The 17,966-nt window shown below is 41.3% G+C and overlaps 1 protein-coding gene and 1 pseudogene across 1 annotated transcript; both read left to right on the top strand.

Moving 5' to 3' along the window:
- The first annotated feature begins 1,268 nt into the window (after positions 1 to 1,268).
- Positions 1,269 to 5,488, top strand: LOC139412319 (cyclin-G2-like; annotated as a pseudogene).
- A 2,392-nt stretch (positions 5,489 to 7,880) lies between these two features.
- On the top strand, positions 7,881 to 17,168 carry LOC139411946 (alpha-N-acetylneuraminate alpha-2,8-sialyltransferase ST8SIA3-like). The gene is made up of 4 exons (XM_071158710.1): positions 7,881 to 8,044; positions 10,741 to 10,863; positions 11,057 to 11,614; positions 16,886 to 17,168. The coding sequence occupies exons 1-4, from the start codon at positions 7,881 to 7,883 to the stop codon at positions 17,166 to 17,168; spliced, it is 1,128 nt and encodes a 375-aa protein (XP_071014811.1).
- Positions 17,169 to 17,966: the final 798 nt, after the last annotated feature.

Here is a 17,966-nt window from a genome sequence, read left to right as displayed (position 1 = left end):
AACTGGGAACTCGGAAAAATACAAAGTCAAATCATAACGTCAGTGATCTTCAGGCCGAAACTCGGCGCTCTAGAAAGAGTCGCGAGTTCCCGAGTTGGATGACCGTTCAAATCGATATTTTTTCCAATCGGATCATTCCGAGTTCCCATTGTTTTGAACGTTCTGAAGTCGGAGATTCCCAAGAACCTAGTTGTTTTGAACACGTCATGGTAATTCGGAAATCTTCAACGTCCAACTTCAGTGCGTTCAAAATATCTGGGAACTCGGAAAAGCACTAGCTCCGAATGGGAACAATCGATTTGAACGGACTTCCGAGGTGGACCTCTTTCTCGACCTGAAGATTCCTGACGTCCATTATGTATTTTCCCGAGTACCCAGTTGTATTGAATGCAGCATATGACGCCGCAAACCCTATCCATCTTTAGCCTACAACGTGTCGTCATCCACTGGTGCAAGATGGATGTTGTAGTCTCGCAGTTTGTTGAGACAACGACCGTTCGATCCTTCCGCATTTCAGATGGAAATTATTAACACCAACATCAGATGACAATTTAGGAACTATCTTGTTAATTTACGTTGTAGCTAACTAATTGATTACACTTTGTTGTAAACGAAATGGAAATTTGAATACTGAGTTGCTATATTTTCATAAAATCGTCTTGTTTCAAGCGTTTGGCAAAGTAAGACATGTCTCTGTCTTGTTAACTAACGTTAATTAGCTGGTACTAGCTTGTTGACCCAGTGTTTTGCAGATGGTAACTACTGTAGCTATATAACGTTACTCTTTGCATGTCATTTGAGATACATGGGATAGTTTATATGATTAATGTGAATAATTGCGTCAGAAATCATTTTCCACATACGGCTACAAATATGAGCTTGATAGCTAACTAACATACCCATATCGATTTCTCACGTAGATAACTTAAAACACCTCCCTTCAAGTAAAGCATTAGAATAGACTGGTTGCTTTTCAACAAGGTTCCGTCCATCCATTCTACTATCGAAAATTTTCCTGGACACTTTATATAAGAAGTAATGTAAATGATTGAAAATGCTAGCCTTTTTGTGTTTAAGATGACTGTATTGGGCATATATTGTTATGTCATAGCTAGCTATCTAGCGGGGTGATGTGCATATTGGTGGCTGACCGATGATACTTGACACCCTGTGGGTGGGGTAAAGACAGTCTACATTTATTGGCTCTTTCTCGGAGGGAAACATTTTTGTTATTTCTTTCGGATCTAGCTAATCACGTGTTTTTTCAGGATGCGGGATCTTCAATATCTTGACAATGAAACATGTTGGCTTGTCAAAGAGCTGAAGTCAAACATTTCTCAAATCATACTTTTTACCTAGGAAAACTGGCCTGAATATAATGGAGTCTGCAGCAGAGGTAGGTATTGCTGACCCAGTTACATATACTCACCTTCTGTACTTACCTTTCAGTTTCTTGATGTTCTATTTTGAAGTTTTGTTATTTACCATTCATTTTCAGAATCACAATGGAGTCTCTGCAAAATGCAGAAATGCCAAAGTTGAAGACTTGTGGAGCCTGACCAGTTTCTTTGGTTTCAGCACCCAGACATTTGTTCTGGCTGTCAATCTACTGGATAGGTTCTTAGCCATTATGAAGGTCTGTATTTTAACCTATTACAGGCTGAGCCCTGTCTAAGCTTGGGGGGGGGGGGGGGGGGTGTTCTACTAAGCTATATGGAATTGTTTTAAGAAGGTCATACCAAGGACCATTTTTAGCTATTTGATTTAGAATTGTAAGACCCCTTGAAGTATTATTTGTTATTACCTTACTGCTATTCACCCATACAAATGCATTGAAAACAGATTCAACATGGAACAACAGATAGTCCCCCCCAAAAAGTCAAAAGGAGATATAAGAAAGATCATGATTTTTAATTACATTTATACATGTATTTAACCCCTTATTTTTGGCTCTAAACAGTCTCCATATATACTTCCATTCATTTTTTTCAAGTAGTACTGGGGGACCTTCAGATGAGTCTTGTGAGGCCTTTGGGTGTCATAGAGCAAAACATGTATGAGAGTCTCACCTTTCCACAGAGGGGTCATATTAGTGTGTAGCCCAAACTGTTTGGACGCTACAGACAGAAGTTGGCAGATCGGCTGTACCGACTTCAGACGAGTCCCAAGACAGTGGTGGGAGTCGCCAAACCGCTTGGACGCTACAGACGATTTTGTGAGATGACGGATTTTCGGGATGTCTCATGGTCTAACAAACACTGCTCTAGCTCTGTCACTTTTCACAGAGGCGGAAGTGCGACATCGGTGGATGCGGTGGATTGAGACGCATCCAATGCAAAAAACATATCTATATCTCTATCTTAAACTGACAGATTTTTATTGGGAATTTTGTATTATGCTAATTAATATTTCAGTGGGGAAGCGGACATCGACTTAAAGATATGCTTGTTGTGTTGAGATATGGTAATTCTGGATATTCTACGGAATTAGCGTTTTGTATGCATTTTGTTTATTGTTTAATACCTGTGTTTGTTGTTTAACTTATGTCAATTTGTGTGCACTTTACTTTGTTTAATTTTACTGAACAAAAATATAAACGCAATATGCAACAATTTCAAAGATTTTACTGAGTTACGGAAAGCAGTCAATTAAAATAAATAAATTAGGCAACTATTTTCTATGGATTTCACATGACTGGGAATACAGATATGTTGGTCACAGATACCTTTAAAAAATATATTTAAAAAAAGTAGGGGTGTGGATCAGAAAACCAGTCAGTATCTGGTGTGACCACCATTTGCCTCATGCAGCTCGACACACCTCGTTCGCATAGAGTTGATCAGTCTGTTAATTGTGGCCTGTGGAATGTTGTCCCATTCCTCTTCAATGGCTGTGTGAAGTTGCTGGATATTGGCGGGAACTGGAACATACTGTTGTACACGTCAATCCAGAGCATCCCAAACATGCTTAATGTGTGACATCTCTGGTGAGTATGCAGGCCATGGAAGAACTGGGACATTTTCAGATTCCAGGATTTGTGTACAGATCCTTGCGACATGGGGACATGCAGTATCATGCTGAAACAGGAGGTGATGGCGGCGAATGAATGTATCTCTGTGAATTCAAATTGCCATCCATAAAATGCAATTGTGTTCGTTGTCCATAGCTTATGCCTACCCATACCATACCCTGCCGCCACCATGGGGCACTCTGTTCACAACGCTGACATCAGCAAACCTGGTCGCTCACACAACGCCATACATGTGGTCTGCGGTTGTGAGGCTATTTGGACGTACTGCCAAATTCTCCAAAATGACGTTGGAGATGGCTTATGGTAGAAAAATAACATTCAATTATCTGGGAACAGCTCTGGTGGACATTCCTGCAATCAGCATGCTCAGTCTGGGGGGCTCCCAGGTGGCGCAGTGGTCTAAGGCACTGCATCTCAGTGCTAGAGGCATCACTACAGATCCTGGTTTGTTCCTGGGCTTTATCACAACCGGCCATGATCGAGAGTCCCATAGGGCAGCACACAATTGGCCCAGCGTCATCTTGGTTAGGGGAGGGTTTGGCCGGGGAAGGCCGTTCATTGTAAAATAATAATTTGTTCTTAACTGACTTGCCTAGTTAAATAAAGGTTAAATAATTTCACGCTCCCTTTGTGTTGAGTAACAAAACAAAACATTTTAGAGTGGCCTTTCATTGTCCCCACACAAGGTACACCTGTGTAATTATCATGGTGTTTGATCAGTTTCTTGATATGCTGTCAGATGGATGGATTATCTTGGCAAAAGATAAATGCTCACTAACAGGGATGCAAACAAATTTGTGCACCAAATCTGAGTGAAATAAGCTTTTTGTGAGTATGGAAAACTATTTCAGCTCCTGAAACATGGGACTTTATATGTTGCGTTTATATTTTTGTTCAGTATATAATAAAATTTAGCAGAAGTAGCCCATTTATGCTGACTTATGTATCACTATAATGGTATGTTCACAGGTCCAACCTAAGCATCTGCCTTGCATTGGAGTCTCCTGCCTCCATATTGCTGCCAAAATGGTTGAGGATGAGTGTAACATCTCACCCACCCATGAACTCATCCGCATCAGCCAAAGCAAGTTCACTGTTTCTGACCTCAGCCGCACGGAGAAGATAATCTCTGAAAAACTAAATTTGGAGCTCAAAGCCGTCACAGCCTTAACCTTTTTACACTTATACCATGCTGTCATCGTATCACTTACATCAGAAAGGTGAGTGCTTTGTTTCTTAATTGATAACTTTTTGCATTATGTCATCAGTGAGTATTTTTCCAATTGCTAGAAGCTGTAAAGTTGATCTTCTGATGATCAATTGACATGAGGCTCACATGAGGGTTGCCTTTATTTTAAGGGAGGGAGATCCCAAGCATTGGGAGACTGGAAGCCCAGCTATAGGCCTGCTTATGTCAGCTTGTTTTCTCTAAAGCAAAAGTAAGAATTATTCTCAGGCCAACACAATTGTTAAATTATAAGAATGTTTACTTTGAGTTGCAGGACCGATATGTTTATTTATTTTTTCAGCCATCGGTGCTGGCACTGTCTGTCGTTTGTCAGGAGTTTGAAGCCCTCCAGTCTCTTGCCATGTTGGAAATTGTCCAAGATGTCCAAAGGCACCTAAAGGTATTATACAGTTTAATTACAGACCTCAGGATCTATGACATGATGGTGTCATGACCAGTGACAGGTATCATATTTTTATAATACGAAGACCCACTGAGACTGACATTATACAGTAGCTTGACCCTGCCACTAAACAAGTGACATCAAATTAAAACATGCTACATGAAAACTAGCACCTTCTGACTTGATTGAGACAACATTTTCCAAGACTATTCTATTTATGTCTTCTGTCAGCATCCTCAGATGTTTCTTATTTCTTTCACAGATTGTTGACAGTGAGTTACTCTACTGGAGGGGACTTGTGGCCAAATGCATGACTGAGTACCGCTCAAGTGAATGTAACAAACCAGACAACAAAAAACTGGTGTGGATCGTGTCCAGACGAACTGCCCAAAATTTGCACGCTAATAACTTCAGTGTCCGTGAACTGCAGACCATTCCAGAGGGGAGCTGGGGTGAAAGTGAGAGGTAAACAAACAGCCCCTTTAATGCACTTTACTGTATAATAATATTTCATATCACTAGAGCTACTGTGTGTGTATTATTATTATTATTATTAGTATTATTATTAGGTCGTTATTGACCTGTAACATAATGCACCACATTACTTCTACATTGTACAGCAATGCTGTGATGTTTCAGGGAAGAAGAGAAACATAACATTAGATCAGTGGAACAGTGGCTTGAAGACAGTAATGATGACATGTGTTCTCCCCTGTGTATATTTAGTGAGGATTCCTGTGAGGACATGAGCTGTGAAGAGGACAGCCCGTGCAGCTCTCCTGGCAGCGACGAAAAGGGAGAGTTTCGCAACCAGGGCAGAAAATGATACTCCCTCTTTTTTGATGAGCTCAAACTTGTGATTGAGATTATGTGTAACCAGGGTGCTAAATGTAACTTTCCCTAAATGTACTGTTTCCCCTTCCTTGTAGTCATGGTTCAGGACAAAATAGTTTATTTCACTTGGCATACTGTATGTGTGACAGACTGGTATCAAACTCGGGTTGCCTGCGAGCCTGGATAGCCCTCTCCACTAAAGCCTCGGTGTGGACATAAGTCTTCCTGTCTAAAGCTAGGTTACTGATCACGGGAGCGTAGTCCAACAAACCACCTCTGCTACATACATATGTATTCTGGAAATACTGAACAACAGGCCCTATCAAGTGCCTGTGTTAGTCCATGTGCTGTTTTTAAACTTTTGTTATGATTTTAGATCTGAGTGAGATTTAAATTGCAATATCTTGGCAGCTGACTGGCAATAAGATCTTTGAAAGCCTTTTTAAAGATGTTGCTGGTGTCAATCTATGTCCAAATTTGACACATTCCAGGTGACATTAAGCACAATGGTGTAATGATTTTCTTCCTAGGATGTCAAACCTGTGCACTGACTGTTTAAATCAATGGGAAATACCCAACATATTGGTACATTTGTGCAAAACTTTACCTGTTTTATAGAATAATATTCATGTAAAAGTGTCCTATACACCATGCTATTGTAATGTGTTTGTAAGATTATATGCAGGATGATACTGTATTCTATGAATGGTGACTTGTATGTAAATGTGATTGTGTTAGAGAATGATGGTGATTGTTGTCTATTGAGATTCAGTACATGTGCAAAATATTTATATTTAAACAAATAACAATGTACATAAAATTAAGAAAGTTGTATCATGCTTTGTGAATAGGCCATCTTATGTTACTGTATATCAACATATTGTTAGAAATGAACCAATAACCCCCCCAAAAAATAGTATTTTTAAACCTGTTGTGTATTCCCTATTATTGTTAATTTTGTTTAACGAATTAATCATATACAAAAGTATGCGAACACCCCTTCAAATTAGTGTATTTGGCTATTACAGCCACACCTGTTGCTGACAGGTGTATAAAATTGTGCACACAGCCATGCAATCTCCATAATCTCCAGAGCTGCCCCAGTCAACTGTAAGTGCTGCTATTGTGAAGTGGAAATGTCTAGGAGCATCAACGGCTCAGCCACAATGTGGTTGGTCCTACAAGCTCACAGAACAGGACCGCCGAATGCTGAAAAGATCGTCTGTCCTCGGTTGCAACACTCACTCCAGAGTTCCAAACTGCCTCTGGAAGCAACGTAAGCACAATAACTTCCTCTGGAGCTTCATGAAAGCAAGCCTTAGATCACCATGAGCAATGCCAAGTGTCAGCTGAAGTGATGTAAAGCTTGACGCCATTGGACTCTGGAGCAGTGGATACGCATTCTCTGGAGTGATGCCCCATCTGGCAGTCTGACAGACTAATCTGATTTTGGCAGATGCCAGGAGCACGCTACCTGCCCAAATGCATAGTGCCAACTGTGAAGTTTGGTGGTGGAAGGGCTGTTTTTCATGGTTTGAGCAATGCCCCTTAGTTCCAGTGAAGGGAAATCTTAACACTACAGCATGCAATGACATTCTATATGATTCTGTGCTTCCAACTGTGTGGAAACAGTTTGGGGAAGGCCCTTTCCTCTTTCAGCATGACAATGCGCCCGTACACAAAGCTTGGTCAATACAGAAATGTTTTGTCGAGATCGGCGTGGAAGAACTTGACTGGCCTGCACAGAGCCGTGACCTCAACCTCATCGAACACATTTGGGATGAATTGGAACTCTGACTGGAAGCCAGGACTACTTGCGATGCTGATCAGGCTTCCACATTTGCTTAATATTTTGTGCTGCAGTATTCTATACAGTCAGCAAGTAATCTTGGATGGTATGCATACCACTAAATTAATTGCTCCCATCTGTAAACCCCAGAGAGTTATAATACAGCCATGACACTTTTAGGGTCTTCTTTTCATCTGGGCTCAACAAACACATCGAAATATGTGAAATTATTTCCTGAGGAAAGGGTGCGTAACAGAGCAGTGAGATGTTTGCTGGTTTGATGCGTTGACGTGAATTTCAGATGCATCGCCCTAATGGAATTAATCTGGCTGGAGAGAAATTGCATTTCAGCGCTAAACCAAGGCAGGGATGATGAGAATGCACGAAGACGGATCGCCAAGGCAGCCGACTGCCATTCAATGACTATCCTGCCCTCTCAACCGCAGTGCACATTTGCCGTCCGTTTTACATGAGAAAACATGTTTATTTTTTATCATAATACCAATACGTATAGCCAAAATCAGCATCTCGAATCGAGGTGATGAAGGCTCGCACATTTTAATCGCTTTTCTTCAAGGACTGAAAACGCTCCAAGATGGTCCGCATCTCAAACGCCCTGGGTTTGGTCATATTGATGGTCGCTCTTCTCATTTTATCCTTAATAAGTTATGTGTCCATTAGAAAGGACAGCATCTTATCTTCCACAAAATATGACAACATGGGAGGACCACCACGGATAATGTTCCACGCAGGATTTCGGTGAGTAGGCTAAATCAAGACCTTGAAACTCCTAATTTTTTATTTTGACATGACTCAAACCACCTGAAATTGTCAAATAAGATGTGATTTATGTCACCGACAAGGCGCATGCGTGACAATTTTGTTCCTAACAATCTTTATGATTGTTTATGTCCACATTGTTCTGTAGGCTATGGCATAATATGGCTAACTGCATCAGGGCCTTAATAAATAATCAAAATAAATAATATTCTGCTGCACGCTACAGTAGCCTAATCTAATGCAAATCCCTGCATCAATTACATTTCATTTTTAAAATGAAAATTCGACTGTAGAATCATTGAATGTTAAAAAATGCCATATGTGACAACAAATCGTTGCTCGACAAGGAGCCGGATTTCAAACAAGAGAACTGTCCAAGGTGCTGAGGGAACGAATCTTGCCTATTGTGACAACCCCACGCCTGAATGCGTGGGGCTTTGGTCAGTGCTATCTGGAATCCTTGGGACGTCCATACCTTAAACCCTTAACCCCTACCCTAACCTTAACCCTTAACTTAACCAGTTTAAAGTCAACTTCAATGGGGTAGGGACGTCCCACTGATCCCGGATAGCACGGACTGAATGGGCTTGGACAAATAATCGAAATAAAGAATATTTCTCTGCACGCGGCTGTTGCCTAATCTAATGCAAATCCAGCATCAATTACATTTTTTTTTAATGAAAATTCAACGGTGGAATCATTGAATGTCCATAAGTATTCACCCGCCTTAGATTTTTTTACTTCATATTTCGTTGCCTTACGAAGTGGGATTGAAATGGATAATATTTTAATGGTTTGTAATTGATCTACACAAAAGACTCCATATTGTCCAAGTGAAAATAAAATTATACAAATGTTTCCAAATTAATACAAAATCATTAACTAATATAGGCTAATGTTAGTCGTTGCTTAAGTATTCACCCCCTTTTTTTAGGTATGCCTAAATGAGTTCAGGAGTAAAACGTGGCTTAACAAATAAATTACATGGACTCACTCTGTGTGAAATAACATGATGTTTGAATGACTACTCTGTCCCCCATACATGCAACCTCTCTAAGGTCCCTCAGTCAGGTATTGCATTTCGAGCACAGATTCAACTACAAAGACAAGGGAGCATGGTCAAGGAGCATGGTTAAGTTAATAATTAAGCTGTGTATTAAACCACTCAGATACAACAAACATACGTCATCATTCTGAACTGAGCTGCAGGACAGGAAGGAAACTGCTCTGGGATGTCACCATGAAAAACAGCTACAGAGCTACAGACTGATGGGAGAAAACTGAGGATGGATCAACAACATTGTAGCAACTCCAAAATAATGACCTAAATGTATGAATGATTGAAAATAACAATATACAGTAAATATAACTAATACAAATATAAAAAACATGCATTCTGTATGCAACAAAGCACTAAAGTTATACTGCAAGAAAACACAGCAAAGGAATAACATTTTTGGCCTAAATGCAAATGGTTATGTTTGGGGCAAATCTACCTCCTTACCTTCATAAAAAGAAACGGGATTGGGCAAAGCACGTCTCCTACTGCAAAACCTGCTTCAGTCTGCTTTACACCAGACACTAGGAGAGGAATGAACCTTTCAGCAGGACATTGACCAGGCCAAATCTACACTGGAGTTGCTTACTAAGAAGACAGTGACTGTTCCTGAGTGGCCAAGTTACAGTTTTGACTGAAATCTGCTTGAAAATCTATGGCAAGACTTGAAAATTGCTGTCTAGTCATGACCCCCAACACCTTGAAAGAGCTTGAAGAATATAAAAAGAATAAGGGGCAAATATTGCACAATCCAGGTGTGCAAAGCTCTTAGAGATCTACCCAAGAAGCCTCACAGCTGTAATCAGTGCCAAAGGTGTTTCTAACATATATTGGTTTGGTGGGGGGTGAATGCTTTTCTAATCAAGGTTTCATTTTTCATAACATTTTCAAATTGAAGACATTTTTATTTTTTTGTCATTTTGATATTACAGTGTATTTTGTGTAGATCGTTCACAAAAAAATCAAATTAAATCCATTAGAAATTCCCTAGAATTTCTAAGCAAACAGCTGGAGGCAGGGCTTTCTCCTATAGAGCTCCATTTTTATGGAACGGTCTGCCTACCCATGTCAGAGACGCAAACTCGGTCTCAACCTTTAAGTCCTAGGACCATGCCCCAGGACTACCTGACATGATGACTCCTTGCTGTCCCCAGTCCACCTGGCCGTGCTGCTGCTCCAGTTTCAACTGTTCTGCCTTATTATTATTCGACCATGCTGGTCATTTATGAACATTTGAACATCTTGGCCATGTTCTGTTATAATCTCCACCCGGCACAGCCAGAAGAGAACTGGCCACCCCACATAGCCTGGTTCCTCTCTAGGTTTCTTCCTAGGTTTTGGCCTTTCTAGGGAGTTTTTCCTAGCCACCGTGCTTCTACACCTGCATTGCTTGCTGTTTGGGGTTTTAGGCTGGGTTTCTGTACAGCACTTTGAGATATCAGCTGATGTACGAAGGGCTATATAAATAAATGTGATTTGATTTGAATCCCACTTTGTAACACAATAAAATGTGAATAAATCCAAGGGGGTGAATACTTATGACACTCAATGTAATGCTTACAGTACATGCTGACAATATCAACAGTGTCTTTACTAAGTGAAACTCTCTTCCTCTCAGGTCCCAGTTTGCCCTGAATTTCCTGGACCCATCCTTCATCCCATTAACCCATGCTCTGAATGAGGAGCTGCAAGGGAAACCATCCAAATGGAAATTTAATAGGACCGCCTTTTATCAGCAAAGGTATTATGATTATGTGGGATTTCTGTAATAATCTGTAGAAACCTTTATATTGTTTGTAAAGCAGTTTAACGGAATACTGTTTGTGTTTAGTAAAACATTACAGTTTATTTGCCATTTGCAGTTGGCTACATAACTAAATTTGGTAGAAACAGCAGCTATGAGCTGATATTTTTATCTGTTAACTACCTTTCAGGAAAGAGATCTTCCATTACATTGATGTGGCCAACAACTTCTCCCTCACCAAGAACGGTGTACGCGTCGGCCAGCTGATGCACTTCGACTTCTCCAGTCACAAGTATGTCTTCTCCATAAACAACAACCTGAAGTCACTGCTTCCTGATGCTTCGCCAATCCAGAACAAACACTACAACGTGTGTGCCGTGGTGGGTAACAGTGGGATCCTGACAGGCAGTCACTGTGGGCCAGAGATCGACAGCGCCGACTTTATCTTCCGCTGCAACTTTGCCCCTACCGACTCCTACTACAAGGATGTGGGCCGGAAGACCAACCTCACCACTTTTAACCCCAGCATCCTGGAGAGATACTACAACAATCTGCTGACCATCCAGGACCGCAACAACTTCTTTCTCAACCTGAAGAAGCTGGAGGGGGCCATTTTGTGGATCCCTGCATTTTTCCTCCACACCTCGGCCACCGTCACACGGACCCTGGTGGACTTCTTTGTTGAGCACAAGGGGCAGCTGAAGATCAAGCTGGCCTGGCCAGGAAACATCATGCAGGATGTCAACAGGTATGGAGAAGGAAGGGACTGAGTTTTGTGCCAGAGTTCTGGGCATCAGAGCAGTCATGGGTGGTTTTGTTCTCACTTTCAGACACCATTGTTACTACAAACTGTACATTTTTTTTAAAATGCTGGATTGCAGGCATTGGGTCACTTAGTTGTGTTCTTTAAAAAGAGCAAGGTTGGGTTGTTGATGCTGGGTTATTGAGATATAACCCAACAGAGGTATGGATTAATAGGGGCGTGGCTTTTCGGTAGGGTTTTTTGGCCACCGGTGATAGTAAATGTCATCCCTGTTCATTTGTTCTATACCGGATGTTACGGTTAAACACTTTTCAAGCTTTTATGAGGCTTACAGAAGGCTTACAGGAAAACATATTTTGGTATTTGTTTCATTAGTCCATTGTTGATATAGTCCCAAAATGTGTTGTATGTCAGCAATCAAGTTAAGATATATAACTTTCAAAATAAAAAAATACAGCCGGTATGATGCATTTAGCATCATATGTTGCTACGCCTCTAATAAGCCACTTTTATGTTCCCCAGCAAGAAAACCAAATAATGTCACTCAAAGAGGAGTACTAACAAAGAGTCACTGACCACAACCAAAATGAAACAGGTGGGGTTTTAGGAGGGGTTCCGAAAGACACTCATGGGGGTGTCCACTGAAAGTTGACAAGCAACAACAACTGGGACCTAAAAGACACCCACCATGACCGCCCACTAAATTTGGCCAAGAAGAGGCAAACAACAAAAAAAAACACACCAAACAGTACGACAGTAAGCAAAACAAAAATGGGAGCGAAACGAAAACTAGGAAGATCAGATTAAGGATTGTTTTAACTCTCTACATCTCTCAAGACAACTGGAGCACTGGGCCAGCCACTCGTAAATATCACCTGGGTCAGCACAGGTGAAACACCTCCCACTAACGAGATGACAATAAGGTGGCACCAATTGGTGCACCCCATGTGCTAGCATGCATCCTCAAAATATAAATGGAAAAACCAAAGCCTGTAACACCTTCCCCCTTAAGACAACAAATATATCCTATATGTTTGTTGGACAAGTTTGCTCTCAACCAACAGAAAATAACTACCATCTCACAACATGATCAACTTAAATGCGTCACCTTCTCCAATATAAACATTGTGTCTACTGGCTGTCAATAATTCAATGCCAGACAGAACAGCCACTTTTTTGGGGTAAATATACAGTGAAACAGAAAGTATTCAGACCCCTTCATTTTTTCCACATTTTGTTAAGTTACTGCCTTATTGTAAAATTTATTAAATAGATTTTTTCCCCCATCAATCTACCTACACACAATACCCCAAAATAATAAAGCAAAAACAGGTTTTTAGAAAAAAAATATCACATTTATATAAGTATTCAGACCCTTTACTCAGTACTTTGTTGAAGCACCTTTAACAGTCAGAGACTTGTCCTGAAGCCACTCCTGCATTGTCTTGGCTGTGTGGGTTAGGGTCGTTGTCCTGTTGGAAGGTGAACCGTTGCCCCAGTCTGAGGTCCTGAGCGCTCAGGAGCAGGTTTTCATCAAGGATCTCTCTGTACTTTGCTCTGTTCACTATTGCCCTCAATCCTGACTAGTCTCCCAGTCCCTGCCTCTGAATAAAATCCCCACACTATGATGCTGCCACCACCATGCTTCACCGTAGGGATGGTGTCAGGTTTCTTCCAGATGTAATGCTTGGCATTCAGGTCAAAGAGTTCAATCTTGGTTTCATAATTTTTTTTCATGGTCGGAGAGTCCTTTAGGTGCCTTTTGACAAACTCCAAGCGAGCTGTCATGTGCCTTACTGAGGAGTGGCTTCCAACTGCCACTCTACCATAAAGGCCTGATCGGTGGAGTGCTGCAGAGATGGTTGTCCTTCTGGAAGGTTCTCCCATCTCCACAGAGGAACTCTGGATCTCTATCAGAGTGACCTTGGGTTCTTGGTCACCTCCCGACCAAGGTCCTTCTCTCCGATAGCTCAGTTTGCCCAGGCAGCCAGCTCTAGGAAGAGTCTTGGTGGTTCCAAACTTCTTCCATTTTAGAATGATGGAGGCCACTGCGTTCTTGGTACCCTTCCCCAGATCTGTGTATCGACACAATCCTGTCTCAGAGTTCTACTGACAATTCCTTCAACCTCATGGGTTGGTATTTACTCTGCCATGCACTGTCAACATTGGGACCTTATAGAAAAATAGTGAAGACATCAAAACTATGAAATAACACATAAGGAATCATGTAATAACCTAAAAAGAGTTAAACAAATCAAAATATTTTCGATTTTAGATTCTTCAAAAAGTAGACACCCTTTACCTTGATGACATTTTTGCACACTCTTGGCATTCTCTCAACCAGCTTTACCTGGAATGCTTTTCCAACAGTCTTGAAGGAGTTCCCTCATATGCTGAGCACATGCTGGCTGCTTTTCCTTCACTCTGCGGTCCAACTCATCCCAAACTATCTCAATTGGTTTGATGTCGGGTGATTGTGGAGGTCAGATTATCTGATGCAGTACTCCATCACTCTCCTTCTTGGTCAAATAGCCCAAAAAACTTTGAATGAGTAGATGTGTCCAAACCTTTGACTGGTAATGTAACAGTTGCTGACATGTCAGACAAAGGCATAACACCCTCCAAAATGAAGAACTGGGCTGCCCCAGTATCTCGCAGTATCTTCACTGGCTGCTTAACAGCATCTGCAAAGACACAAACCCGTCTGAAACAAAGGGCTCATACACATCTGATACAAAATCTTGTTTAGGAGATACACCAGTTCCAACCAGAGACTTAATGGGACCTTTTGGGCTAGGTGTGCCGCTAGCGTTCCACCACGACAACATCCAGTGAAATTGCAGAGTGCGAAATTCAAAATACAAAAATCGTAATATTAAACATTCATGCAAATACAAGTGTAGGTAGCAACCCTTTCGTGAAGCCAATTCTTGAATTGCTCGAGAAGTATGAGTTTCTTTAAATCCTCAAGGTCCCTGACATCTTGAGAACCACAACACTGATCAAAAAGACATGCTTGTTCCCTTGCTAACTCAACATGGCTTTGTGATTCTGTCTTTTGTAATTTACGGAACTGTTGTCTGTATGCCTCTGGGACCAACTCGTAAGCCTGAAGGATAGCAGCTTTAAAAGTTTCATAATCTAAACTCTGCCCAAGAGATAAAGCGGAATACACTTTCTGACTTTACCCACAAGAACACTTTGGAGGAGCAGTGACTAAATGTCTCGCGACAATTTTAGGGATGTTGCAATCCGCTCAAACAGAGTAAAATATACATCCACCTCCTTTTCATTGAAAGGCGATACAAGTTGGCTGTTCCGACAAAGATCAAACTCTGTTGAGTGTGCAGGATAGCCTGATTGGATTCGGAGCACTTCCAGATCCATCTCTCTTAATCACTTAATTGAATGGCATTCTTGTTCTAGTCTGGTGTCGTGACTTTACCTTCATTAATCTGATTACTTATTTATCTAATCAACTAACTATGTTTAATGGTTATCATGTAACAATAAACTAATTAGGAATTTGGGGCACCACGAGAGCAGTTGTTTAAAGAGTTACCATCTCCAGAATTAAACTCTAAAAGGTCTTTACCGATCACATCCATAAAACAGTCAACCTATTAATCATAACCTCATATCATATCGTCATTCTGAACAGTCATAACCTCCTGCATCTGCAAAAACCCCAGCCTTACTTATGATTCATTACTACACAAAGTGGTTTAATTATTTATTTACTAGCTAACTAAATGGTAACACAGGATAAACATGCACACTTAAACACATTACAAACAGGTCCCGAGCGTACTGACACAACATATGGTGGCTTGACACAAAGGAAATGGAGAGGAAGCGAGAGAGAGAGTCACTTCTCTCACAGTAATCATATACTTTGCACATGAACCGCCGCCCATTTGGAGAAAGAAATCATGAATGTATTTACGTGTGAATGCCTTCGTTTGCCATTTATCTCAGTCAGAACCAGGCCTTCTTACTGCGGCACGCTTGTAAGGCTCTGATTGTCCAAAAGATGTCGTTCACTCATCTCTTCTACTGTCGCTCTCCTCTGCTGTCGCCCGGAATCCGGCGACGCGTCGGGTAGTCCTGAACAGAGCGACCGAGCTCACTCTGCTTCCACTTGCTCTGGAAGATAGGCTAGCCAGCCGTGTAGATGGTTCTCATTGGGGGATCAGAGTAGCGTACTACAGTGATTTGAGAAGAGTAGTGGAATGGTCCCACTTAAATTCGCTTTTCTAGATACTTTACTTAGGACAGCAAATCAGCTGTACCAGTGATTGTCCGGGAGGTGAGCTTCTCCCCTCTACTTTGTGCTGATATTCAGAGTTTGAACCACTTTGGACGTGAGCTGCAGCTACACGCCTCTCTGGTCTGAATATTAACTTCTTTCCCAATCCTTTTATGCACTCTGGTCGAAAGGGCCTACAATACTCAAGGGAAAGAAGATCCTGGACAAGCCCCCATTTTGTTATGTTCCCCAGCAAGAAAACCAAATAATGTCACCCAAACAGAAGGGGGAACTATCAAATAGTCACTGACCACAACAAAACAGGTGGGGTTTTAGGAGGGGTTCTGAAAGACCCTCATGGAGGTGTCCACTGAAAGTTGACTAGCAACAACAACTGGGACCTAAAAGACACCCACCATGAGCGTCCACTAAATTTGATTAAGAACAGGTGAACCAAATAAAAACCCACACCAAACTTAAAGGTAGGAAGTAGACCAAGAAGAAAACAGGGAGAGCCAACAAAAAGTGTTAATCCTCCACATCTCTCAAGACAACTGGAGCACTGGGCCAGCTACTCTAAAATATCACCTGGACCAGCACAGGTGAATCACCTTCTCACTAACAAGATGACAAACCAGCACAGGTGTAATGCATACTATACTGACTAACAAAATATTAATGGGAAAACTAAAGCCTGTAACAGCCACACCTCCTGAAAATAACCTGGATCAACCCAGCATGAAAGTGAATAAAACCCAATTGATGGTTACATTAACCCATGTTTTAGTTAATCCCAACATGTTGGGTTATTCATGCAACCCAACTGTCTGGATCAAAATAACCCAGAGTGTGTTCTGTCCATTATTTACCCAGCACTGGGTTACAAAAACCCCCAAATTGGGTTGTTTTTAACCCCGCATCTTTTAGAGTGTAGATGTTCTGTCGAACAATTCATTTTCCATAGCTTACACATAATTGTTTTTATTGTGTTTACTTTTTTCCCACAGATATTGGAAGACCAAGAACCTGTCTCTCAAGCGACTGAGCACTGGTATCCTCATGTACACTCTGGCCTCGGCCATGTGTGAGGAGATCCATCTGTATGGCTTCTGGCCCTTCGGCTGGGATCCCAACACAGGCAAGGAGCTGCCCTACCACTACTACGACAAGAAAGGAACCAAGTTCACCACCAAGTGGCAGGAGACCCACCAGCTGCCCAGTGAGTTTAAGCTGCTCTACAAGATGCATGGAGAAGGTGTGACCAAGCTGAGCCTTTCACACTGTTCTTAGACATCCCATCCTGGGTGACTGGGCTTAAGAGATTCATTTGGTGACTCTCCTATACAGCAGCTGACCTTGCACTCGCGTAATATATTTTGCGACTCAAAGCAGACAATGCATGATTTAGAATTAATACTTTTATATTACACTTTCACTCTAGAAACACACTATCATATCACCATTGCATCTTGCCTCAGCTTTGTCCAATGTATGTAATTCACACTAACATGTTGGGTTGCGAGGAACATGGCAGAATATTCACATCACAATATTTCACATCACTTTATTTGCATTGCTACCATAATTGTGTGGATACATTGATCAATAAAACACACATAACCTATTTCAACAAGAAAACACAAGGGAATACATTTAATGCAAAATAATCACTATTTCCAAACAGTGTTTTTTATAGTGTAGGGGTCTGTAATTGTTATTTAGCTGTAGCCTTACTTCAAAGGGATTTGATTGTTCTTCTGCTTAGTCTCAGGGATGGAGTTGAGATCAGTGTTTTTTTTCTAATCAGATTCAAATGCCTCCACTGAGGTGCAAACAGACACACTGTCTATTTTCCAGCCCTTTTGAGCATACAGTGAACCGCCACAGGTGCCAGTAGATAGACAATGGGCTCAGCCAGCACACTGCACTGTTTTCAGATTTGTTTACAAGGCCTCTTTATGTATGTAAATTGCTGCCCTATATAGATAAAGATACTGCAGTGATAGCCCTAGTCCCACTATTTTATTGGGATTCTGGTGATAGCTCTGGTAATATTTCAGTTTGAAGATGAATAATCTGCATTCCAAC

This window comes from Oncorhynchus clarkii, chromosome 6, assembly GCF_045791955.1.
Source record: "Oncorhynchus clarkii lewisi isolate Uvic-CL-2024 chromosome 6, UVic_Ocla_1.0, whole genome shotgun sequence".
In the NCBI taxonomy this organism is placed as follows: domain Eukaryota; kingdom Metazoa; phylum Chordata; class Actinopteri; order Salmoniformes; family Salmonidae; genus Oncorhynchus; species Oncorhynchus clarkii.
Note: the sequence above shows the minus strand (reverse complement) of the source record. Positions and strands in the feature narration are given on the sequence as shown.